The sequence below is a fragment of the Ictidomys tridecemlineatus genome, chromosome 4 (assembly GCF_052094955.1).
Source record: "Ictidomys tridecemlineatus isolate mIctTri1 chromosome 4, mIctTri1.hap1, whole genome shotgun sequence".
Lineage (NCBI taxonomy): Eukaryota > Metazoa > Chordata > Mammalia > Rodentia > Sciuridae > Ictidomys > Ictidomys tridecemlineatus.
In genome coordinates this window covers 7,997,366-8,021,493 of record NC_135480.1, presented here as the reverse complement: position 1 = coordinate 8,021,493, position 24,128 = coordinate 7,997,366, and the positions used below count along the sequence as shown (strand labels likewise).

General features: G+C 56.5%; 1 protein-coding gene and 1 non-coding gene across 38 annotated transcripts in view; one reads left to right on the top strand and one right to left on the bottom strand.

The window, feature by feature from the left end:
• Nrxn2 (neurexin 2) overlaps positions 1-24,128 on the bottom strand; it is a 105,244-nt gene that overhangs the window by 45,887 nt on the left and 35,229 nt on the right. For 18 of the 37 annotated variants that reach the window (XM_078045689.1, XM_078045710.1, XM_078045702.1 and 15 more), the window contains 5 exons: positions 17,954-17,998; positions 10,948-11,109; positions 9,836-10,274; positions 4,754-5,140; positions 4,374-4,577 (listed from right to left, as the gene is read on the bottom strand). In XM_078045689.1, coding sequence (XP_077901815.1) covers positions 4,374-4,577; positions 4,754-5,140; positions 9,836-10,274; positions 10,948-11,109; positions 17,954-17,998 — 1,237 coding nt within the window. The remainder of the gene's footprint in view (positions 1-4,373; positions 4,578-4,753; positions 5,141-9,835; positions 10,275-10,947; positions 11,110-17,953; positions 17,999-24,128) is intronic. The other 19 variants (XM_078045697.1, XM_078045698.1, XM_078045707.1 and 16 more) reach the window with 2 other exon arrangements.
• On the top strand, positions 6,702-6,804 carry LOC120890106 (U6 spliceosomal RNA). The gene has a single exon (XR_005734358.1). It is a non-coding gene; the product is annotated as a U6 spliceosomal RNA (small nuclear RNA).

The following is a 24,128-nucleotide window of genomic DNA, read 5'->3' as shown; positions in this document are numbered from 1 at the left end:
TCCTGTGAGCTAGGGCTGGGACAGGAAGATCGGCAGCAGGGATCAGGTGACAGCCCTCGCCTTGCAGGGAGCCCTCAGTGAACAGCAAGGTCCTGGCCTCCCTCCTGTCGCTCCTCCGAAGAAAGGCCCTGCCCACATACCCCATGGCTCAGGATGCCCCTGGCATCCCCTGGGCCCCTGAAGGTTCCTGCAGTGGAGGTAATCAGATGGCCCCTGTGGCCCTGGGGGTCATGGGCCTGTCGGGCAGTACAGCTGAGCTCCACACGCGTTGTCAACCGCAGCAGAAGAGTGGGGGGAGCAGCCGGGACCCTGAGCCACAGCCTGGCACCAAGAGAGGGGCAGAGGAAGGTCAAAGGGCAGACACAGGGAAGTGAGAAGTGACAGGAGGCGGGGGGGTGCAGAGAGAAAAGCGGAAGATCTGGGGGAGCAGAGGGAAGGAGAGGCTGGACAGCGGGGAAGTGGAGTGGCCGAGGGCGGGAGGTGCCAGGCCCTGGAGTCAGGTCCCGGGGGCTCTCTCAGGGCCAGCAGAGTCTTCACCAATGAAGGGTCCAAAAAAGAAAAAAGGGGGCTGGAAGGGCAGGCTGATCCCCCACTGGAGAACAGACCCCAGGAAGGAGTTGACTCTTTCCCTTCCCCAGCAGAGGAGTGTCAGGAGAGGAGGGGTCCGTCTGTCCAGAGAAGAGGTGGTGGCTACACCCACCCCACAGTGACTCCACCCTCAGGAGCCCCTGCTCCAGTGAGGCATGAGAAGGGTGAGCCCACCTGAAGGTGGACACCCAGGGGAGCCAGGACCCTCCCAGGGGAAAGCCAGAGGGGGAGCAGCGGCTGGAGAAGCAGGCCCCCCGCCCACACTCACCCAAGCACAGCTCAGAGCAAGAAAACCCGTCACCTGCTACGGGCCGGGGCCTGTGCCTCGAGAGCAGGCAAAGGACAGGCACGATTGGTCTGCACAGACCCACCAAGGCCCCAGCTGGACAGAGAGCAGGGTGGAGGTATGACTTGTGACAGGACAGGGGAGAAAGCAATCCACACGGAAAAGGATGCAGAGAAAGACACAGCCCCCAGCACCCGTTGCACAGGCCCCAGAATGGAGATGTAGGCCCCCAGCCTCTGGAGCATCTCCTCTCGGCAGTGACATGGCAGAGTGGCAGCATCAGCTCCTGGTGCAGCCTCAGGCTTGGCCAGTCCCCCTGCAGCTTGGCTCTCAGAAGGAGCTACTGAGCAGCCCCTCCCACAGCGCTGGGGTGAAAGGGCGTGGGGTGTGATGAGCATCTAGCCTGAGAACGTGAGCCAGAGCTAGGCACAGCTCGCGAGGTCTGAACTAGAGGAGATTTAGAGCAAGGGGGACTTCAGAAGAGCATGGTGACATTCAGGAAGAAGAGCCCAACACCAGAATGGCCATCTCAGAGGTGGGCAGCTCCAGACACTGCAGGCAACGGAACAGAGGTGGAGGCCTCCCGCAGGCAGTGCGCACACACCGAGGGCCACACGCTTCCTGTCAGCCACACTGGCACAGCTGGGACGCCATGGGCACACTTGGTAGAGGACAACTGCAGGAAGGGGGAGAGGGCAGACTAGGCTGGTACTGGCCCCAGTGGTCAAACCCAGGGCAGAAGGCAGGGACCCAGGCCACACTGGAACCAGGCAAAGAATCCAGGTGACATTACCATCTTCTAGGGACAGAGAGCAACTGCCCCTCTCAGGGGCTGTAGAAATGTGATCATTGCACAGTTCAGTTCCTCAACCCTCTGCCTGGAAGGAGGCAGCCTTTTGGCCCTGTCTTGTCTAGCCAGGTCCCCATCTCTGGAGCTGGCCCAGAGGACCCCTCCAGTCATCCCCAGGGTTGGCTGGCAGGCTCCACTCCTTCTTCAGGCCCAGCACGGAGCCCGGGTCCTTCCATGAGTGCCACATGAGCCACGTAGCTACCTCTGTACCTCTGACCTCCCTCCCTCCAGATGAGGCCAGAGACCAAAACCACCTGGGTTCTGCAGTGTAGCCCAGGACCAGGGCCTTGGTGCTGCTCCATCTGTGGGGCCCTGTAGGCCCTGAGGAGTAGCAAGATGCAGATGGCAATGGGGCTCTTGAGGCGGGAGCAGACGGGGTGACACTATGTGGAAGCAGCCTGCCAGGCCCACCTCCAAGCTTGGGCCCCTGTCCCAGTGTGGTTTTTCTTTGAGAAGGCCGGACAGTCCCTACAGATGTCTTCACTCACGTTATTCCATTTGAGCCTCAAAGCCACCCCAGAGAGCAGACAGAGTGAGGATTCTTATCCCCATTTAACAGAGAAGAAAACAGAGACTCAGAGAAATGACTTACCCAATATTAAAAGATCCCAAGGCTGGACCCCAAACCCAGAACTCCTCCCGTCCCAGCCCTAGGCTGGGTGGCTGGGTAGCTGTCATCTGGGACCATGTCTGTCTCCAGTAGCTACACAGTGGCCATATGCCCCGTGGCCACACACCAGGGGGTATGTGAAGGCAGATGCATCTGCACCAAGCGTTGGGTCAGTCTGTCATGAGCTAAGCTAGAGACGGCATCTCAGCACACACATCTCTGTGGATGGGGCAGGAGCACAGCCAGAGGTGACGGGGAGACAGGACAGCCCCGTTGGCTGTCGGTGTGAGAAGCCCATTCTTAACACTATGGGTCTTCCAGGAGGGCCAGCTTGTTATCTGACTTCTGAGATTTATTTCTACGGCTCAGAGAAGCATGCCCATGGGAAGAGGGTGGATCCCAACGGTGCAAGGTCCCAGGGGTCACCAGAGCAAGGTTTCAAGGCCAGGGATGCTGCCTCCTGTCTAGACTGCTGGGCAGACCTGAGGAACATTGGCCAAAGGGCATCTCCCTGCCCGCTTTCCTGCAGAGTGGCCGCAGGGTGGGTGGTGAGAGCAGAGCTGTAGGGGTCCCCTCAAACCAGCTCAAGGCCATCTGCACAGCTCCCCACCTCAGGCCCTGCCTTGCTAGGCAGATCCTTGACCCAGGAATACACAGGCCAGGTGACACAGTACAAGTACACTAGCCAGGTGACGAGCCCCGAAAGGCCAGTGTCTCCCAGAAATGCCCTGGAGACCAAGGTTAGGGTGAGATTCCAGGTCAGTATTTCAAAGCTCCAACCTCTTTATTCTCCCCAGCTGAGGATTCTAATCTACTCAGAAGAGCCCTACTTCTCTTCCAGGCCCAGGATACACCAGGTGACCCTCGTGGCCTGAAGTCTTCTGCGAGTCAGATCCCTGGGCACTGCATCCTCACGGGCCTCAAGAGGCCAGTCTGAGACAGGCAGATGTGACCCCAGCCTGGTCAGCTCAGGACCCCTCACCTCCAGAGCTCCCCAGCAAGAAAAGTTCCAGAAGAACTGGGGCCTTGCTTATCCCCTGCTGTAGGACCTGGCTTGGAAGACAGCTGGCACTGTAAGATGTCCCCTAGAAACCAGCCGAATGAGTAGAGCCGCTGCTCTCTCCTGGTCCTGACCACGAAAGCTGAAGCCCATGGACTCCCCCGCAGGGAGCCTCTCAGTCCCATGCAGATACTGGGGACAGGCAGGTGACCTGGAACCAAGCCCGTCCTCACCCATGAGCACAGGAAGAGGCAGGGGACAGTGTGTTGCAGAGGGCCAGAACCCGACAGCCCTGCCACCACAGCCCTGATGGAGATGTCAGGGAAAGCAAGGCACCTTCAGGCCAAGGACGAGGGTTTGGGACGGACTCCTCCCTATGACGCTGGGCTCCATCCCTCTGGGATGCCAGGTGAGAGTTTCATGATCTGTAAGGCAGGGACTGCCATGCCAGCCTGGCAGCCTGGTGCCATCATGAGGTGGCCATGGGCCTCAGCTGTGGAAGCCCATGGTGCTAGACAAGGGCAGAAGGGCATGTCCCTGTGTGTCCAGTGTGTGCCCGGGCACCTACCCACGCCCCTCTACGCTACGCCAAGAGGCCGAGGGTGGCTGTGTGCAGGGGCCGCTGCACGGAGCTCAGGCTCAGTCCCCGCAGGCTGCAGCAAGTGTCTCCCAAATGAATGGACCAGTGAATGAGCAGGGGTGCACCCAAAGCAAGAATGAGCTGCGTCATCACACGTGCGTGCAAGACAGGCACCACCAAGACGCCTCGAGCGCGCTCTGGGAGGACGGGCATCACTCCCAGGCACGTTCGGGCGGGTGTGTGGCCACGCTCTGGTCTCCAGCCCCTACAGTGTTGTCGAGCATGAAGCATTGGTCTGGGCTGTGCGTCCTGGCCAGGACCCAGGCTGTCACCTCCCACATCCAAACTCTGCTGGGGGCACCTAGCACTGGTGCCACCACCAGCTTCTCCAGACAGAGGGGGGTGTTGGTCGGAGGCAGGCCAGGGAGGGGGCCAGCAGGCATGGGGCAGGGTGGTTACCGAGGTTGACAGTGAGCTTCATCTGCCCCCCGTCCAGCTCGAGGCGCAGGGTGTCGGCAGACTCCCTGGAGGTGGTGGCCATCATGAGTCCGTAGGCCCGCTGGGACATGAAGCGCAGGGACACGTCCTCGGCCTCGGTGTGCACGGCGTTAGGCAGCGTGATCTTCATGTACATGGAGCCGTCGTAGCTCAGGACCGTGGCCTCTGCCCAGGAGTGGGGAAGGACAGCAGAGGGGGCCGACAAAGGCCAGGGGAGAGAGAAACAAGACCAGAGAATCATCACAAGACGGCAGGCTGGGACCGGCCGTGAGGGGCACGGGCACGGGAAGCGGGGTCTCCCCGAGGAGGGGGGGGGCACCTGGGGTGATGGCTAGCCTCACCTCTCTCACAGACCCGCCCCAGGAAGCCGGTCCCGATGCAGTCACAGACGAAGCGGTTCCAGCCTTCTCGACAGAGGCCCCCGTTGCGACAGGGAGCGGACGCACACTGCTTCAGCGTCTCCCGAGAGCAGAAGGGGACAACGCCCACGGCCCCCTGCGCCTCGGCCAGGCCCCGGAGGTCTCGGCTACGTCCATCTATGAAGAGGTCCCGCACGCAGCCCACGTAGCCAGCCCTGAGCGCCGCTGTCCACACCTCCGGGGGCAGGGGCAGGTCCACACGGCCTCCCTCAGGGAGACCGCCCAGGTACAGCTCACTCTCCAGGTCCAGGATCTCGCTGTCCCCAGTGGCCAAGAATGGTGTGCTGCGGCTGTTCACAGAGATGGAGCCTGGGGAGCAAGGGAGGGTGGGCCTGAGTGGGGAAGGCAGGAGGGAGACGGCCATGGGCCAGAAAGGGCTGTCGCAGCTCTGCCAAGGAGGCCCAGCACCTGCAGCCTGCCGTGGGCCCAGAAGGACAAGCAGCAGCTGACCTGGAGGCCCGGCTCACTTGTCCTGCTGCCAAAACTGCCTGACAAAGGTCTCCAAGTTCAGGGGCTCTTGCCACCCAGCCCTAGCCCAGAGGAGGTGCAGGAGGTGGACACACCCAGAGTCGGAGCTCCAAGGGGCTGGATCAGTGAGCCACTGGGCCAGCCTGCCAGCCAAGCTCTCCCACAGGGAGCTGGAGGCAGAGAACTTGCAGGACAAGGGAAGATTTGAATCCAAAGGGTTTTTTCCCCCTGCTAACATTTCCTGAGCTCTTCTGACCGCTTGCCAGGCACCTAGCACTTGAAACATATTAGATCACCGAGTCTCACAATGACTCTATGAAATTGATCCTTTACCACCCCGTTTTGAAAAGGCGGATGAGGCTTCCAGAGATCAGGGAGCCTGCCCAAGTGCCTCGGTGGGGAAGGAGCTCAGTCCAAGTCCTGTCCAGGCAGCAGGACCTCAGAGCACGTTCTCCACCCCACCCCTCCCTTGTCCTGAGCACCCCAGCCTGGACCCCACCCTGTGGCCAGCAGACAGGCAGGCCAGCTTCTGGGCCTGTGAGCAGGCTGGAAGCCAGAGGGAAGCCAGGCACAGAGCTACTGAGTTAGAAGGTTCTTTGTAAGGAGTGGGTGATGCTACAGTTTAGATGTGGTTACTCAGGTTGAGATTTGACTACTATTGTGGCGGGGCTGGGGTGGGCCCTGCAGGGGTGATTAGGTCACTGATTAATGCCTTTCTCCAAGGAATGGTATTAATTTGGGAATGAGTTCATTCTCAGGAAAGCAGTTTGTCATAAAACAAGGCTGCCTCCGATTCTGTCCCCTTCATATGCACTTGCTTCCCCTCAGCTCTTCTGCCATGTTAAATAAACTTCTTGTCTTTATAAATTATCCAGTCTCCGGTACTCTGATAGAGCAACAGAAAACAGGCTAAAACAAGTGAACATCTTAGAAAGAGACTGAGGTCAGGTGAGAACTTCAAAGCCTTGACTGAGATCTTAAGCTGCAGAAATTTATATAGTAGTGATTTTATTCTGTTTGTGATTTTTATTCCACAAGTTTTCTTTCCTCCTTTTCAAGTTTGGAAGAATGGGGGAGGTGCTGGGGATTGAACCCAGAGTGGCTCTACCCCTGAGCTACATTCCCAGCCCTTTTTATTTTTATTTTGGAGACAGAGTTCACTTAGTTGCCCACACAGGCTTCCAATTTGCAATGCTCCTGCCTCAGCTTCCCAAGTTGCTGGGATTACAAGTGTGTGCCACCACACCTGTAATTTTTTTTTTAAGTTCTTCCAAGCTGGGCACAATAGGGCATCCCTGTAATCCCAGCAACTTGGGAGGCTGAAGCAGGAGGATCACAAATTCGAGGCCAACCTGGGCAATTTAGCAAGACCCTGTTTACAAAAAAAAGCAAGCAAACAAAGGTGCTTGCTTTGGCAGCATATATACTAAAAGTTAGAAGGATAGAGATCAGCATGGCCCCTGTGCAAGGATGACATGCAGATTTGTGAAGCGTTTCATATTTTTAAACAGCAAATCCTACACCACGTACCAGTGTGATGCACCCAAAAAAAAAAAACAGTTGAAAACAAAAAAGGGGACGCAGCTTACTGGTCGAGGCCCCTGGGTTCAATCCCCAGAACTGGGGAGGGGTGAGTCTGCCAATCTTAACGGGGTTAGAGAGAGGACAGGGGCTCGGGTCTACATTAGGCCTAAATGTGGAAGGATGTGGGGTTGGCAGTGCAGGAGGAAGTCGGGGTTGAACTTGGCTGCAGGGGGCTGCTGTGCCCTGCAGACACGCTTATTCCAAGCATGCTCTCTGTCCACCACCTCACCTAACTCAGACATGTCGCTCCCTGGCACCCCCTTTTTCTAAATATTTACTTTTAGTTGTAGATGGACACAATACGTTTATCTTATTTGTTTTCCCGTGGTGCTGAAGAGCCTCGCACGTACTAGGTGCGCCCTCTGCTGCTGAGCCACGACCCCAGCCCCCTTGGTCCCCTTGTAATCACATAATCTTTTCTTCTGCCATGATGTCTCCTGTCCCAGGTCCCCAAGAGTTAGGAGCGCCCTCCCCTGACAGACCCCAAACATGGCCCACTGGATCACCTACACCCCTGTTTCCAGCCAGAGTCCTTTGGCACCGACTCGGCCACCCGCCATGGGAACTCCCGGGCTCTACACCACCCAGCTGGCCTCCCAGCAAATAAACCGGGCGTGGGAAAGGGGGAGGCAGGGAAGGGGTGTATGATGGAGAGTCGGGGAGAGGAAACCTAAGCAGGTGTAGCCTGCACTTCCAAGCCACTCTAAGACATGCAACAGGAGCAAGTCAATCCATCACCACAAAGTGTATCTACAGACAACGGGAGGCTATTCAGCCTGAAAAAGGAGGAAAATTCTGACTCATGCAACAACATGGAGGAACCCTGAAGGCACCGAGCTAAGCAAAATCACCAAACGCAAAAGGACAAAAGCTGTCTGATTTGATTTGTAGGAGGTCCTAGAGTAGCCAGACTCGTAGAGACAGAACGCAAGACGGTGGGTGCCAGGGTGGGGGCGGGGAGTGGAATTTGGTGCATAATAGGGACAAAGTGTCCACTGGGAAAGATGAACACGTCCTGGAGATGGATGGTGGTGGTGGGCGCAGAACAGTGGAAACAGCGGTGCCACTGAGTTAGACACTTAAAATGATCATGATGGCAACGTTTATGTTAGGTATAATTCCAATAATGAAGTTAGAAAAAAAGAAAGAAACAGGGAAAGTTCTAGGAGACTTCTGTTGGAATCGATGCTCACAGTCTGAGCTGGTGTGCACCTGTGAACACAGGCCACCAGAAATGTCTGGAGATTGAGCCAGGAATGGTGGCACACATCTGTGAACCCAACTACTCAGGAGGCTGAGGCAGGAGGATCGCAAGTTTGAGGCTAATTTTGGCAATTTAGCAAGACTCTATCTCAGAATAAAACATTGAAAGGGCCGGTGATATAGTCCAGGGGTAGAGCACACCTGGGTTCAATCCCCAGGACTGCAAAGAAAGACATGTCCAGAGCTGTTCAACACGGAGACCAAAGGCCCAGACAGACCTAGGATGGTATCTGGGCTCTAGAGATGGGTGGGGGGCTCACAGGACCACTCCCTGAGGGCACAGAGGAGCAGAGTGAGCCCTGCAAGGCCTGGTCAGACTTCCAACCTGGGAAGGACTGGTCGTCTGCCTGGAAACCCCAAAAGACTGTGATTGTAAAGACCCCCTGAGGCTGTTGAGAGACACCGGGATGAAGCCACTTCACATGCGCTCTCTGGGGACGGAGGACAGCAGGCCCACGAGAAGCCAACATTTCCAGAAACCCTAGCAGCCCCCTCCTCCCTGTGTGCAGAGGACTGGTCACTCCACCCAGACCTGCAGGCTGGGGGTGGTGACAGCCTGACGAACACAAAAATTTAGCTGACGTTGATAAGTGCTTAAATTGGATAACGTGTCAGGTCTCATTCACATCAATTCTTCCCTCTCTTGGGTAATTCTCTGATGCTCAACAAGATGGAGAAGAGTGAAGAAGAGAGAATTAGCAGGCAGAAGACAAGAGGATGGGAAAGGAAGACTGAGAAGGAAGTGGGGGAGGGAAGGGGGGCTGGACGAGACAGAAGGTTGGACGGTAGGCCCTCGGTGCTGGCCACCTGCTGCCTCGCTGTGCTAGCACCTCCCTGCCTCACGCGGGTGTCAGGCTGTGAACTGTGTCTCTCCTGGCCAGACACAGAGGACAGTCTGTTCAATTCTGGCCGTCCAAACCTCCAGCACCGTGGACAGCACCCAGCACAGAGCAAGTGCTCATTAAATCCAGCCAGCCTCTCGCCGCATCCTCGGGCTCCACATCCACCCATCCAACCAAACACAGGTGGGAAATATTTGAGAGGAAAAAAAGATGTGTCTGTATTGAACATGAACAGATCTTCTTGTCATTATTCCCCAAATAATACAGCAAAAGGACTACTAGACAACATTTGCGCTGTATTCGTGTCGTAAGAAATCTAGAGATGACATAAAATGCACACAGGGGTGTGCGCCATTGATATGCAGTATTATGTCACTTTACGTAAGAAACTTAGCGTCACAGGTTTTGGTATGGGAACGTCCTGGAGCCAATCCCCGCAGACACTGAGGGATGGTTGTAAGCGTTGTGTGGTTAATAAAAGGCACTTCTGTGGCTCTAGATAGAAGGGAGCTATTTTCTTGAAGGCAGACAGACACCCACTGTGTTAAGGGCTGTGCTAATCCTGTTTTTTCCTCTCAATGATCCTGTGTAATTGTCCCTTTCACAGATAAGGAAACTGAGCCCACATGCAGCGAGTGGCAGAGCTGAGGGGTGTCTGGGTCGGCTGCCAAGGAACACGCTGTTCCTTCTGCTGTGAGGGAAGGGAGTAGGGGGGAGGACTGGAGGAGGGTGCAAGGAGCCGCTGGGAGCAGGACACGATGCAGGACAGAGACCAGCTGGAGGGGGAAAGAGGCAGCTGGGCAGGTGGTCAGTGGCCAGGGAGGGGAAGGTCCAGAGGCCTCCTGACCTTTGCGCCCGTCCCTCTGGAAGTCCACGTGGCACCACTCGCCGTCGTTGACCTTGCGGCTAGACGCCCGAAGCTTGATGCCCCCTGAGCCCATGTCCAGCAGCAGATAGAGGTAGCCATCCAGCAGCTCCATGGCAAAGTAGTCGGCCCGCTGGGCAGAGCTGTGGCCGCCGGCCCCGGTCCCCGGCCGCCGGCCCTGGCTGAAGAGCAGCAGCCCGTTGGGCTCAGTGGTGCGGAAGTCCAGAGAGATGGAGCCCGTGCGCTTGGCGCTCCAGCGGGGCAGTGCCACAAAGGCCTCGGGACTCTCAAAGGTCACGGGGTCCAGAGCAGCCACATCCTCGCAGCGGAATGACAAGTCCCCCTGCAGCTTCATCTTGGGGTCCCCTTCCTTGGCCAGGCGGGACAGTTCCAGCTTGAAGTCATTGTTCTTATAGACCACCTGCAGGAAGGGCGGGAAAGGCGCTTAGGGCCTGGCCTCTCCCGCCCAGGGGACCCCAGCACCCCACCCCCGCGGCCCCTGCACAGTGCCCCGGGAGCACTCGGCTGGGCCTCTGTTCCAGAACCCAAACACAGAGCTGTGCCCAGCACACCCCCTTGCCCCATTTCCCTCCTCGGCCCCGGCACTGGCCAGAAGCTCACCCCGGGGCTCTCGGGGCCCACGGACTGCCGCTCACAATCATGCAAGGCAGCAGTGACCGCTCCCAGCAGTGACCACTTCCTAACCAACGAGGCTCTGGCACTGACACTCTCATCTGCTCCTCACAACCACCTTAGGAAGCAGGTACCACCAAGCAGCGTCTGGACACAGGGACACAGGGCTCCGGGCTTGGCCAAGGTCACAGAGCTAGAGAGTGGAAGACTGGAGACTGGAACAGCCTCCAGCCTTCACAGCTGGCCTTCCCTCAGGTCCACAGCTGGCTTTGAGGGTCCTCTAGGGGCTAGGGCCGGGGGCCCCCCAAGGTGCCAGGACGTGAGAGGAGACGTGCCTCTTGACCCAGTCCACGGGCCTTGGGTTTTGGAGAGGGGACGTGTCAGAGATCCCAGGCAGCTGGCCAGGCCAGAGGAGCCACGCAGTTCCTGGGCCGGCCCCAGCCCTCCCTGGACCTACTCACGTCCTTGAGGCAGCCCATGAAGTTGTTGCTGACGGGCGAGCCCGGCAGGTCGGCAGTGTTGGGGCTGCCCCCAATGTAGAAGAAGTCATCCGAGCCCAGCATGGTGTAGTCCTCCTGCGTGTAGCCTGTGGTGGTCAGGATCCCGTCCACCGAGATGGTCACCTGCCCAGCCCAGGGAGGGGAGAGACAGGAGACAACCGGCATCAACTCCCTGGGAAGAGCGGAAGGCCGGGCAAGGGAGGGGCCAGGGGGCGGCGGGGGAGGGGGACCCCCATTTTTATGTCTGCTTGTCTGGGAGGAGGAACAGTGGGGGAGAGAAGGAGGGGGGAGGAGAGGCAGCACAAGATTTGATGGTCCAGGCGGGCCAAGGCCTGGCCAGATGCCCGTGGCTCCAGCTCAGCAGGCAGGAGCCCCAGGAAACTGTAGCGCCCACAAGGCACCAGGGGCAGCTCCGGGAAGGTGCTCAGAATAGGAGAGGGGACTCCAGGACAGGGCTCCACTCCAGGGAGTGGGGGGAAGGCAAATGGCACCCCCATTCTTCTCCTCTGCACAGCATGCTCTGGACACAGGTGTGAATTCAGAGCTCCTTACAGGAGGGAGGCTGGCAGGATGCAGGAGGCTGAGACTCACCTGCAGCCCTCCCCTCGGGGTGCCACGTTCCTTCCTTCCTTGGGTCCTAGCCCCAGTGACAGCGGAGACTGCAGGGGGAACCCCAGCTCAGATAAGCCTGGGGAGTCCTGGGACTGGGTTGCATGACGTCCTTTGGGGCCGACTGACACCCCTGCCACCCAAGTTCCCAGGTTCCCACTTCTCAGGGCTCTTTACATCTTGTGCACCCCGATATTTAGGTCAATCTCTTTCCTCCAAAGGACAGGGCAGCCTTGTACCTATTCCTCACCCCCTTCCTTTCTTTGTGTCCGCTGTCTTCCCTGACACCCTGGTCACTCCATCCTAGGGAGCAGAGCAGGACAGGGCTAAGTGTCCTGTCCCAGGGTGGGGAACCCAGCAAGAAAGCAAGATGGCGGGCTGGCGGGGGGGGGGAGCACTGGGTGCTCCAAGGAGGCATCTGGCATTGCCTGGGGAAGGCAGATGTGACCTTGGGGGAAGGGCCAAGTACAGACAGTTCTGTCCCTTTCCCAGGCAAATGCGCACCTGGCCCCTGCACAGTCACAGGAGCAGCCTGCAGACACCCAGCAGGGCTGCAGGACCTGAGCCCTTCTCCAGGAATCCTGCCTCGGAGGGATCTTGGGGACGGAAGCAGGTCATCAGGGAGCTACTTCACGGGCCATAGCTCACCCCTTCTCTGCCCCACAAGTATGCTTCAGAATCCCCTTTCCAGGAAAAGTCTGCATATTGGGGCCTTTCAGTCACATTTTGTGATGTCCCCAATGACACCAGTCCATACGCACGTGCCACCAGCCACCTTCCAGCACCTGGTCTTCAGGTTCCTTTGTCTCAGTTGGGGGTGGGGTAGGAACTCCTGAGGGACAGGGAAGGACCTGGGCGGGGGGAGTTCCCAGGACCCTGGAGTCCCCCTCGCTGGCCTGGAGCCTCAAGGTGGGGGGGCTGAGCAGAGCCAGGGCTGAAGAGGCACTCCTGGGAACCATCAAACCTTGTGCAGGTGTGGGAGCTGGCAGCTCAGGACAGAGCGGGAGGTGTCTGTCAGGGGCAGTCTGAAAGCGCTGAGTCTGGTTTTGAGGGGAGGGCTGGTCGGGATCATTTGTTCCCTCTTCCCTCCACCTGGCCCTGAGGCTGGGAAGGGGGGGGTCTGGGTAGGAAAGGGAGGGTCAAAGTATTAGTCACAAAAACATGCACACGAGGTTAGACTGGGTGGAGAGGGGCTGGGGAATGAAGAGGGGCAGGATGAAGGGCGGGACGTGACAGGAGGGCAGGACGAGGGCGCCGGCCTCTCTGGGGCAAATGCACCAGCCGCCACCTCCACTGCTCCTGATGCAGGACTGAAAGGCCCGGAAGTGGGAGGCTATGGTTCCTGAGGCTGTGACTCCCGCAGGGGAAGCACGGGGCCTGACGTGCCCCTGTCACCTCACTCACCCCAGCCCAGTCCAGGGGACGAAGCACTAGGTCACTAAGGGACACATCCCCTGTTCTCCACCTATAGACCTGACCCCTCTAAAGCCTGTGACTTTGGTGACAGAGCCTCCCGCTCCCAGCCAGTGTGCTCAGTCTGTGTACCCCTGCTTCTGTCCAAAGCCCCTCAGAAAATCGCTTCAGGCCCCTGACTGGGTCCTCCCTCCCTGGCCCCAGAAGCCAAGGCACCCCCATCACGTGGGTCTCACCCGACTTCACTTGCCAAGGTCAAGGCTGCCCTCTCTGAGCTAGAAGAGCCATGAACACCCTCCCCAACAGGCTGGGAGCATATCTCACCTGGCCCAGTGGCTCTATGCAAATCACTCCCACGCGGTGGCCCTATTGGAAAAGGGCCACCCTGACCACCCTGTTATGGCCGGGGGTGGGGGGAGGGTAGCAGAGGCCAGGGAACAAGAAGGTGCACTGAGGAAGGGGATCAGCCTGGTGGGGTGAGGGGAGACAGAGGGGGAGAGGCCGTGGGGGAAGAGGAAGCCGAGGGTGGAGGGAATGGAGGGAGGTGTCTCGGGAGGACAGGGAGGAGATGACTTGGATTAGTAAAACCCAACTGTTCCCTCAGACAAATCAAAGTCCAGACACAAAAATGGCAGGTTCGTTAGTAAAAGCAGGAAACAGGGGAATCATTCCCCCGTCCCCCTCCACCCGGGGGGTTCTCGATGCCCCTGCCCCCCAACCCCCCCACGCAGCTTCTGAAAGGGGTGGGGCCAGCAGGGAGGAAAGGGGGGGCTGTGCGACACAGAAGAGCCCTGCAGCCGGGACCCATGCAGGTTAGAGGAGCAGGTGAGGGCCAGGCCCAGCAGGACAGGCCAGAGCAGGGCAGCCGCAGGTGAGCAGGCATGCAGGGCAGGGGAGCTCGGGGCGCAGCGATGGAGGCGACAGAGCTGTCGGGGTGCGGGAAGGAGAAGCTTCCTTCCACGGAGGGAGAGAGAGGAGCAACCGCTAGGACAGAGACACTTGAGGGTTAAGAAAGAAAGAGAGGGACGTCCTCCTCAGCCTCCTCACCAGCTGGCCACCCACTCTCACCACTGCCCATTCGCCACCGATCGCCAGTCCCAGACACACCTGCACACACACCACATCCACTGGAGGCCACAGGGAAGCCTCGGCTGTCCAGAGAGCACCATCGGGACCACAGCTAGGACCCCAAGACACCACAGGCTCCACACCCGACCCACACCAGCCCGGGAGGTTCTGAGAGGCTAAGGGGATGAGCCAGCGCATGGGTCCTGGAAGAGGGCAGGGTCCCAGAAGCACAGGAGCCCCCAGCCCAGGCCCTCTGCACGCCAGGACCTTGGCACACCCCACTTAATTACACTGGGCAGGAAGGAAAATCAGGTCCTGGTCAGGATACCCCGTGTCCACTGTGCCCCGGGAAGAAAGCCTGAGGAGGAAGGGAACCTCTGCCGTTATCCAGAGCCTTCCCAGTTGCCCACCAGGGTCTCAGGACACTCACCTCCCTACTCTGGGGAGAACGAGACAAGGACAGGTGTTTTAAGTGGCGGACAACCGAATGGGCTTCTCCGCCTCCCCTGGCAGCAAATGTGAAGTCGCATGGATGGGCTTCATCACCTCCTGTGAGATCCACAGTGGCCACCAAATTCTCAGAGGGGCCCGTGAGCCTAAGTTAAGAAAAACTGGTCCCTAGAAAAGTTCCTGGAATCCCTCTTAGGATGGAGGTGGGCGGGAGTGGGGGCTGGAGACGGGGGGAAGAAGGGGACTAGGAGCTGAGTGTCCCAGCCCTGCTAAGCATTTAGTTTGGCCACCTGTTTGGGGGTGACGTTGTGGCTAAGGACAGAAGCCACCGGAAAGACACACACAGACATAAACAGCCCCAAGTGAACCTGAGGTCTGGATTCCAGAGAGCCTGGGAGCAGAGGGGGAAGAGTTCAGGTCAGAAACCCTGAGCACTCGGTTAGCCGGTGCCATTTTCCAGAACCATCTCATTTTACGTCTCTGACTCCCCTGTCTCCCAGGCTTGCTCTGCGCACCCACTGAGAGCTAGGTGAAAGGGTCAACTGCGTGGGCCCCAGTGAGGTGCTTTCTCTGGGCCCCAGATTCCTCATCTCTGTTAGGTGGGAACGATCCCTACCTCCCACCTAGAATCCAGACGTTCATCAAGTCTAAACGATATGCAAAATGTGAAAGTCATTCAAAGACCCTAGTGTGCAAAGAACCATCAGTATTATTACAAGCAGAGTCCACTGGCCTGACCATACTCAGCCCACACCTTTCTATCAGGTGGTCCTTTTCTGCCTCCCTACTCTGTTCTCAAGGAGAAGGGCCCAAATAACGAGAGTCCCTGTGAAAGGGTTAGTAAAAATAGATACAAAACTCTACAAAAGCCCCTTCTGGGGGAATCAGAGCCCGCTGTTCCCTGTCTCTGTGGGCGCTCTGCGCTCTGCCTCCAGCCTGGGTCCTTCGAGCCAGCTTGGGAGGCCACCAGAGGCAATGGGCTCTGTTCTTCACTCAGTGCTGTTCAGGCAGGGAAGTGTGGATTTTGGAGACTCAGAATTTAGCAGGGGTTTTCCTTGCCTGGACAGATGCCAAGCAGGGTTGCTGACTTCTTAACCAACCTAACCAAGTCATCCATCTGCCCTCCTCCTCCCAGCCCAGTTCCTGACGCCTTCGGAGGTTTCTTGCTGTTATTCTGGGAATGCTTCCTAAGGAGGGTAATAGGAACTCCGGCGGGGCAGAGATGCTGTATTCTCTGGGGGCTGCTATAGAGAGGGAATCACTTCTTCCCACAGCATCCCTGACCTGGAGACACTGAGACGGTCAGCTAACACTTTACAAAGCTCAATACAATTTTTATAACTCCCTTCGTGGAGCACAGTATGTTTTACGGGCACTGCCCCCACTTGATCTTCACACTGACCCCATGAAATGAGCAATGCACATCTGTGGTCATCCCATTTGACAGATGAGGAAATTGAGCTTTTGTAGCTTCAGCCTGTGTGGTCAATTTTCACCAAATTGAGACTAGACAAAGGATCGCTGAGTCCCATTCTAGGATGGTATTCCCCAGGTGCTTGGAGCATATCACCTGGGTGGACCGTGCCTCTCTCTGTCCCCAAAGCCACAGGTTGGTTATCCAGTGCAGCTCTACACAGAAAGTTTGAAATATCCACTTGTGACAGGTAAAGGCCTGAGCAGGAGGGCAGCAGAGAACTCCTAGAAGCAGTAGCTGGAGGAACAGAGGGGAGGGCCAGCGCTGGCCCTGCCACAAAGCTCCATCTGAAATCTGGGACACCTGGGAGAGGCCACAGGAGGTCTTAAATGGGGGAGGGTGGGGGTGGGGCACTAGCCTATGTGGGTGTGGGAAAACCCAAACCTACAGAAGTGTCAGGAAAGGCCAGACACAGCCTCAGACACCCTGACGCCTCCCCCCTCCATCCAGTCAGCCATGCAGACCTGGGAGGCTGGGCAGCCAGGCAGCTGCCCTAAGCAGCGTCCGCCCCTCGGGAGCAGACACGTCCATCTGCAGGGTCCCCGGCCTGGTGCTCAATCACTCTGCATTATTAATAGGCGATGACTAACCGGCCGCCGTGGCAGAGCCAGAACTGGGCAGACACGAGGGAATCCCAGGGGATCACACACTCAGAGGCAGCCTGTGGGCAAGGAGCACGCAGCCAGGCCTGCCCACCGTGGCACCCAGCCTCAAGAGCCAGTCCCCACAGCCCACCCCCACACAGAATCCCTCAAAACCCACCAGGCCGCAGCCCCCGTTCACACCCTCGCTTACGCATGCAGACACCAGCAATCGCCCAACACAGCGCAGCTTCCCACTAACACCCCTAAATGTCACACCAACATTTACACACAGTCACACCCACACACCAGCACACACCAGCTGCCTTTACACTGACACCCACACCAGCATTCACCGGGACCAAGCCCAACCCAAACACAGGCGCTTGGCAAGGACCCGGGCAGCCCACGCAGCCCCGCTTGCCCCTGCGGGACCTCCTCTCACTGCCCTCACAGGGAAGGAAGCCAGCCCTGTCGGAGGCCATGCGGGAGAGGCAGGGCACAGAGGGCCGGGCGGGAGGAAGACAGTGTGGAACACAGTGTTAGTCAGAGCCACGGAGCATGGGGACGGGACGCTATCCCTGGTCGGGGGAAGAGACCATTCATGCCATGCAAAATGTGGGGAGAACAACCAAACCGGGGGTCCTCGAGGCTGAGAAGTGAGGGAAGGGATGTCACCTCTCCCCTGGCAGCCAGCGGGGGACAGTCCCAAACTGGTGATCTGAATGAGGTCTGGACTGGTCCCAGAGCTGGTGCTGAGTCTCCCAAGGCCCACCCCCTCCCCTGGGGAGCCCGCCCAGCTGGCTGCAGGGTGGGTGGCACCCCCAGCCCCTCCCTCAGCCTGAGGGGCCCCGTTGGAGCCACGGTGAGCAGAGCGTAGCATGTCATGGGATGGTGTTTTCCATGGATTTTCAGGAGACCAAGAAAGAAACGAAATCAAAGAGAAAATACAAGGGAGGGGAGAAAAAAGAACAAAAGAAAGCAATCGAAATAAGCCGCTGGGCATCGGGGCTGGTCTAACCAGAGCCGATGGTGGGTGCTCTGGGGCTGCCCCAGGTCAGTGCCTGGAGTCTGAATTCGGGACGGAGGGATCATGTGGGCAGGGCCAGGCCAAATTCCTTGATGTCCATTTGTCTTTTGGATTTGAGTTTGGACCAAAAAAAAAGAAAGAAAAGGGAAAAAGGGAAACTCAAAGAGAGAGAAGCAAAACCTAAAGACTGTCCAGGACGCAAAAAAAAAAATAAATAAAAAATAAAAAAAGAGCAAAACAACCAAAAAACCAAAGGAGGAGAGGAAACAAAAAGTGGGAGAATCCAACAGTTAAAAAAACCCACGGCAAACCAAACGGTAAGACAATTAGAGTGATATCTACCAGATAATGCAGTTTGTTTACCATAGCGTGTCCAATCCCTGCGTGCTTCACCGGAGATGGGGGAGGGGGGTGTCAAAAAAAAACAACAGAGACGACAACGAAAGAAGAGAACGAAAAGAAAAGGAAAAAAAAATGACCAACTGTGAAACTCAAGGAAGGAGGAAAAATATATATCCATATATATTTGGTTGCTCAAACCCTCCCGCCTCAGGTTCAGCAGTGTTCAGTTCAAAGAAAATCAAATTAAAATGGGAGGGGGAGAAAACACACACACACAAAACCAAACCCCTTCCTCTCCCCGCCCCGCCCCCACGTCTCTGGATTCCCCCCCCCAGCCCCTCCCGAAGAGCCCGTCTGCAGAGAAGGGGAACAGTTAGAGACCTGGGTTAGTAGAGAAAACAACGAAAGAACTGGACCAAGAAAGCAAAGACTCAAAGATGGCCGACATTCCGGATGAGACAGGAAGGTTAGTTAGGTTGTCACTCATACCTTGCCCCACCTGTCCCTGCCCGTCCCTTGGTCCCCCGGGTTATAAGCGTGTTAGTAACACACACAGAGTCGGCAACGGGGTTTTCCAACAGAGGGGAGGGAGGCAGGGTTAAGAAGCAGACCCAGTGATGCGGTATTAGTAGGTCCTGTTGGCTGAGATGTCAGGGATCAGGGAAGGCGGGAGGGAGCGAGGGTGCGAGGGGTGGGCTGCTGACTCGGGTAATGGACGATGGGTTTGTTGGCTGACTGGTCAACCAGATGGTCTTCCAGAGACCTGGCTAAGGAGTGAGCTGGTGCTGGCCAACTGGCTGACCGGTGGCCATGTCGGGTTAATGGGTTAACTGGTTGGTGATGGGCCAGCTGGCTGTCGGGCTGGGAGAAGAGTGGGCAGTGCCCCCAGAGAACCAAAGGGCTGGCAAGAATGAGAGGCAGTTTCATTTGGAGGCCAAAGGAAGCGGTTCCCAAGGAGCACAGGAGGGGACATGGGCGTCTGCTTTTCCTGGGGACAGGGAAGGTGAATAGATCCGGGGAGCTGCTGGGAGAGAGGGGCGACTTCTCCCTTTCTCTATTATTTGGTCTTTGTTATTTTTTTTCTTGCTTTTCTTCCTTGAGAAAGGAAGACAGTGAGTCGCCATCAGAGGAGAGGAAAGGATACCCTGCCCACCGTGGGCTGGCAGAGACCCCACACCCCACACCCACCTCCCTTGCCCTCCCGGCCCCCACCCGTGCTGACTCTCCCTGCCTGCCCACCTGAACTTTCCCAGAGCCCACCTCCCTTCCTTCCTGCCCCCAAAGCCCCCCAGGTCTTCAGTTGTCCCATCACCCCCTCTCACTCTCCTCTGTGAGACCAACCCCCCCAAATTAAATGCCCACCGTCACCACCCCGCAAGCCCCTGGAACTGGTGGGGCCATCCCAGCAGCCAGCCCTCTTCCCTGGAGACCCTCAGCTTCACAGAGCCAGCACCGGGACGTCACTCCCTCACACCCACAGAAGGGAACCGAGCCCTGCTATCTCCCAAACCCCTGACTCCTCCCTGGACTGTAAGCTGGACCTTCTCCTCTGGTCTCTGAAGTCCCCCAACCCCCATCTGCTTCTGAGCTAGTCTTCTCTTCCCATTGCCAAGGACTGGAGCATCAACCACCTTCAAAATACCCTGGTCCCTGGTGAGGAGATGTCCAAGAGGCTGAGGCAGCTTGACTAAGGAGCATCGGAGATGCGGGATGCTGTTCCATTAATACCCAGCTACACACCAGAGACTGACTGCAGGAGGCGGGGGGTGGATCTAGGCACAGATCCATTAGTTAAAGGGTTGTTATAACCAGTGGGCACAAGTCTCATTCAGTAAGACAATTAATAAGGGCCTGGTATAATTAAAAATAACAGAATTGGATATTGAGCAGCTAGAGGTGTTGGATCACCAATATGAATTATTACTGATTGGAAGCAGTTGACGTAACACAAGAGTGGAATGGCGGGTGTGGGACTGGAGGACAACATCATGTGCGGTGGAGGATCAGCACTGCTGGTCGGTAGGACTGTCATGGAATGAAGAAGCCAGCTGGTCACAACAAGGGACAGTTAGCTTCAGGGCACTTAAGCCCATAGGGCCCAAGAGGGTTGGAGTTGTCTGATATCACTATCAGCTGGACAAAGCAGGGGCGGGATGGGTAAAAATCCAAGTTCTGGTGGTGCACACCTGTCATCCCAGCAGCTCCAGAGGCTGAGGCAGGAGGATCAAGAGCTCAAAGCCAGCCTCAGAAACTTAGCAAAGCCCTAAGTAACTTAGTGAGACACTGTCTCAGAATAAAATATCAAAGGGCTGGGGATGTGGCTCAGTGGTTGAGTGCCCCTAGGCCCTGGTAGTACATGCATACAGACATACATTAATAAAATCCAAGTACCATTCTTTTTGAAGGAGAACTGGTTGTGAAGGGGCTGGGGTTGTGGCTCAGAGGTAGAGCGCTCTGCTAGCCTGCGTGAGGCACTAGGTTCGATCCTCAGTACCACATAAAAAATTTAAAAAAGATACTGTGTCCACCTGTAACTCAAAACTAAATATTAAAAAAAAAGAACCGGTTGTGAAGAATAAAACACAAAAAATTATTTTTTGATATTCACAAAGAAAGTCCTTTTCTGGAGGGCGGGTGCCCGGAAATAAGAATTGAACCCAGGGGTGCTTTACCACTGGGCCACAGCCCAAGTCCTTTTCTTCCGGAATCTGAAGATCTCATCTCACTAAGTCACTGAGGGTCTTGCTAAGTTGCTGAGGCTGGCCTCCAACTTGGGACCCTCCTGCTGGGACTCTGGACTTTCTGGGACTACAGTTGTGTACGATCGCACCCAGCAAGAAGGTCCCACTGTGAGAAGTAGAATACAAATTAAAACCAGGATTGAGAGGGAAGAGACGTGAGTTCAAAGCCTGGGACTGCCCCTAGTTTGTCAAAAGATCCAGGCTTCCTCTGAAAAATAGCAGAGTTGGAGTGGTGAGGCAGGGTCCCCCGAGACCTAGAGGTTTAGGATCCAGAACTCTGTTCGCCACATAGTGATCATGATCAAGGGGGAAATGTGGTCAGGTACCAGACCGGAGTTTCCACTGGCTGCCATTCCCGGTGGCCTGTGACAGAGCACGGGGAAGGGAGACACAGCACCCCAGGCCTTTCCAGAGGCCAAGACCTCGAGAGCTGAGCCTTCAGATTCGCAGATGAGCACAGGAGGCCCTGTCCTCTCACAGAGCCCAGGAGGACAGGGATGGCAAGGTCTGATGAGGGAGGAGGGCATCACAGTCACAAGGGGAGAAGTGCGTCACCCTAGCGAGGGGTGACTTTCCATGACCAAGGGCCTGTAGATAAAACCACACTCTACCTCCTCCTGGACTCTGAGGGTAGCTCCAGCCCCCTCCAGAAAGCCAAGAGGGAATTATAGGCACGAATCACAGGAATCTGGGATGAAGACGGTCTCTGTGGAGCACGAGCAAGAGAAGCTTGAGACAAAGAAGAGGAACCCGCTGCGCTCAGAGATAAGGGGAGGCCATTTTTCAAAGACGGGAGCTGAACATTCTAATGGGTTTGAGATCTGGGAACGTTTGAGAAGGACAGTACTACAAGAGGAGCTATAACCTCCTTTGCATTTCGCACCAGTGCCCACCACCAGGCCCTCCCTGGGAGGCAGAGAAACAAAGCGGCTTCAGAGTCAGACAGAATTCCGATTCCACCATTTCCGCCCAAGTCTCGGTTTCCTCATCAGTACAACGGGGATAAATCTCTGCACTCACGGAATTGCTATAAAAACCAAGTGAGATACAAAAAAAAGGAATGGGACTCTTGAACTTGAGGGTTGGAGGAAGAGAGAGGTTCTGGTGTGACCTGAGAAATGCTTTGACGGAGGATGAAGCCCTGAGGAACTCAGAGCAGTGAGACAGGCTTTCTCCTGGTCTCGTGAAGCCCGTGGGAGTTTCCTCCAGGAGGACAAGAGGTAGGGGAAGTAGTCAGATCCGCCCATTTTGGACCCGGTCCTCAGGTCCACGATCTCATCAACCAGCTGAATCAGGAAGAGGACTAGAAAACAATAGAGGCTGGAGTCAAGCCCTCGGTTTGCAGAGATAAGACATGAACACACCTAACGACACACGGTCAGAATGTGACAAGAGCGCGAGGACACCAGGTTCCCAGGTCTCCAAGAACAAGGGGAGAACGGCGCCTGGCGGGGGGGATGGATCAAGGAAGGTTTCGGGAAGAAGGCGGCATTGAAGCTGGGTCTGAAGAACTGGCAGGGTGCCGTGGGGGGGCCCAGCTCATGATCTTGGCCGCCGTGGGCCCTTCAGTGTGTAAACCATGCCAGCCACGTGCCAGAGGCTTCGAGGCGTTACTTCAGCCCCGGGAAGACTCCTTCCCACTTTGCCTGTGAGGAACTGCAGCTCAGACATTGTATTACTCACCTAAAGTCACTCAGAACAAGTGGCAGAGCTGGGATTTGAACCCAGCCTGCAGACCCAAACCCCAGCCCTAGAGTCTTGCCAGGCAGAGGGGAGGGTGAATGGGTGGTGTCCTTGGGGAACTCGATTCTTAGGGGACTCTATGTTTGGGCATTCCGTCACTGGGGCTCCAACCTTGGGGATTCTATCCTCCGGGACTCCATGCAGGGGGACTCCATCCCTGAGGACGGGCTCCCTCCTTGGGGGACGCTAGCCATAGGAAGTCCCTCCTTCAGAAACTGCATCGCTTGGGCCCCATCCTTTGGGATTCCAAACTTAAGGGATCTGTCCTTGAAGGACTCCATCCCTGGCCCAGAGGTGCTCCTGAAAGTCTCTGCACTGAGAAGAGGCGTCATCCAAGCTGGATAAGTGGCAGCACCATGTGACACTTTGGTAACCATCTTGTCTTCCAACTCTGGTTCCAGAGAAGGATGAACGGATTTGCACATTTTACTTACACGGTGGTGGGAGGTAGTTGGGAGGCATACTGGGGATAGAAGCAGATTGGGGCCCAGGATTAAAAATAGGCCTCAGGGAATTCTCAGAGGTAATCATTCCTGCCAAGATCCCCCAAGAGAACTGACTGTCACAGTGGCTTCAAAAGCGAGGTTTGAAAGGAAAGGAAGATGCTCTCTGAGTAGGGCCCCTTCTGGTCCTAATTACTATGTTCTAAGAATGTCTAGATGATTCCAGGGATTATAACATGATCCAGGAGTACAAGGAGGAAATTTTGGCCTCCTCCCTGTCTTTGGAGTTGACCTTTGACCCATTTCCATAGCTGCAGAAGCAGAAGGAAAGGCAGAGCCCTGGGTGTGAGCCACAGGGTTCTCAGATTCTGGCTACCCACCCCACAGACCTGGAGGCAGCTGTCATTCCCTAAATTACCTCTCTGCCCTGGGCTTCTGGCCCATAAAACTTAAGGGAGACAGAACATTGGTGCAAGCCACCCGACCCCACATCACCCTTCTGATCACAGAAGGATTTTTCCAATGCCAGGATGTCACCCAGACACAGCGCAGACTTGCTTGAACAGGGTTTCTCCCCAGCAGGTCCTGATATTTGGGGTCAGATGATTCCTTGTGGCCGAGGGCTGTCCTGTGAACTGTATGATGTTAGCAGAGTCCTGGCCTCTACCCACAACATGCCAGTAGCACCCCCTGAGTTACAATAATCTAAAAGGTCTCCAGATACTGGCAAATGTCTCCTGGGGACAGTGAGATTAAACAATTGAGAGAATGTTGCTGTAGGAGCAATAGAATCCAAAAAAAAAATCATTATTGGTTGTTATTAGTAGTAGTATTTTGAGTGCAAGAGAATGGGATTTATTCATGTGGGAAGAAAAGAAACAGAGCTCTCGCAGGGCGAGAGGGGACCAATAGAGGTTGCCCAAGAAGTCACTTTTGGAAGTCCTGAAAAACAGGAAGGGGAAGGCCAGGGCAAGGATGCAGTTGGCCACAGGCTAAACCAGGGCCAAGTTTGGGGCACCAGAGTGTGGCCCAGGGGCTGGCCAGGAGGGCTGCCCGAATGCAGTTCTTGTACCTCTCACTTACGGGAGGGGTCTGGGTGCAGGAGTTCAATCAAATCCCCCAAACCCTTCTTCAAGAGGGCGCTCAATCGAAGTCTTTAAGCAGACACCCCGTGTGGCCTGGAGGCCCTGCCTTTGGGTCCGTGTGACCTGCTCTGAGCCACCTGGTAGAACAATTTAGGGCCACTCG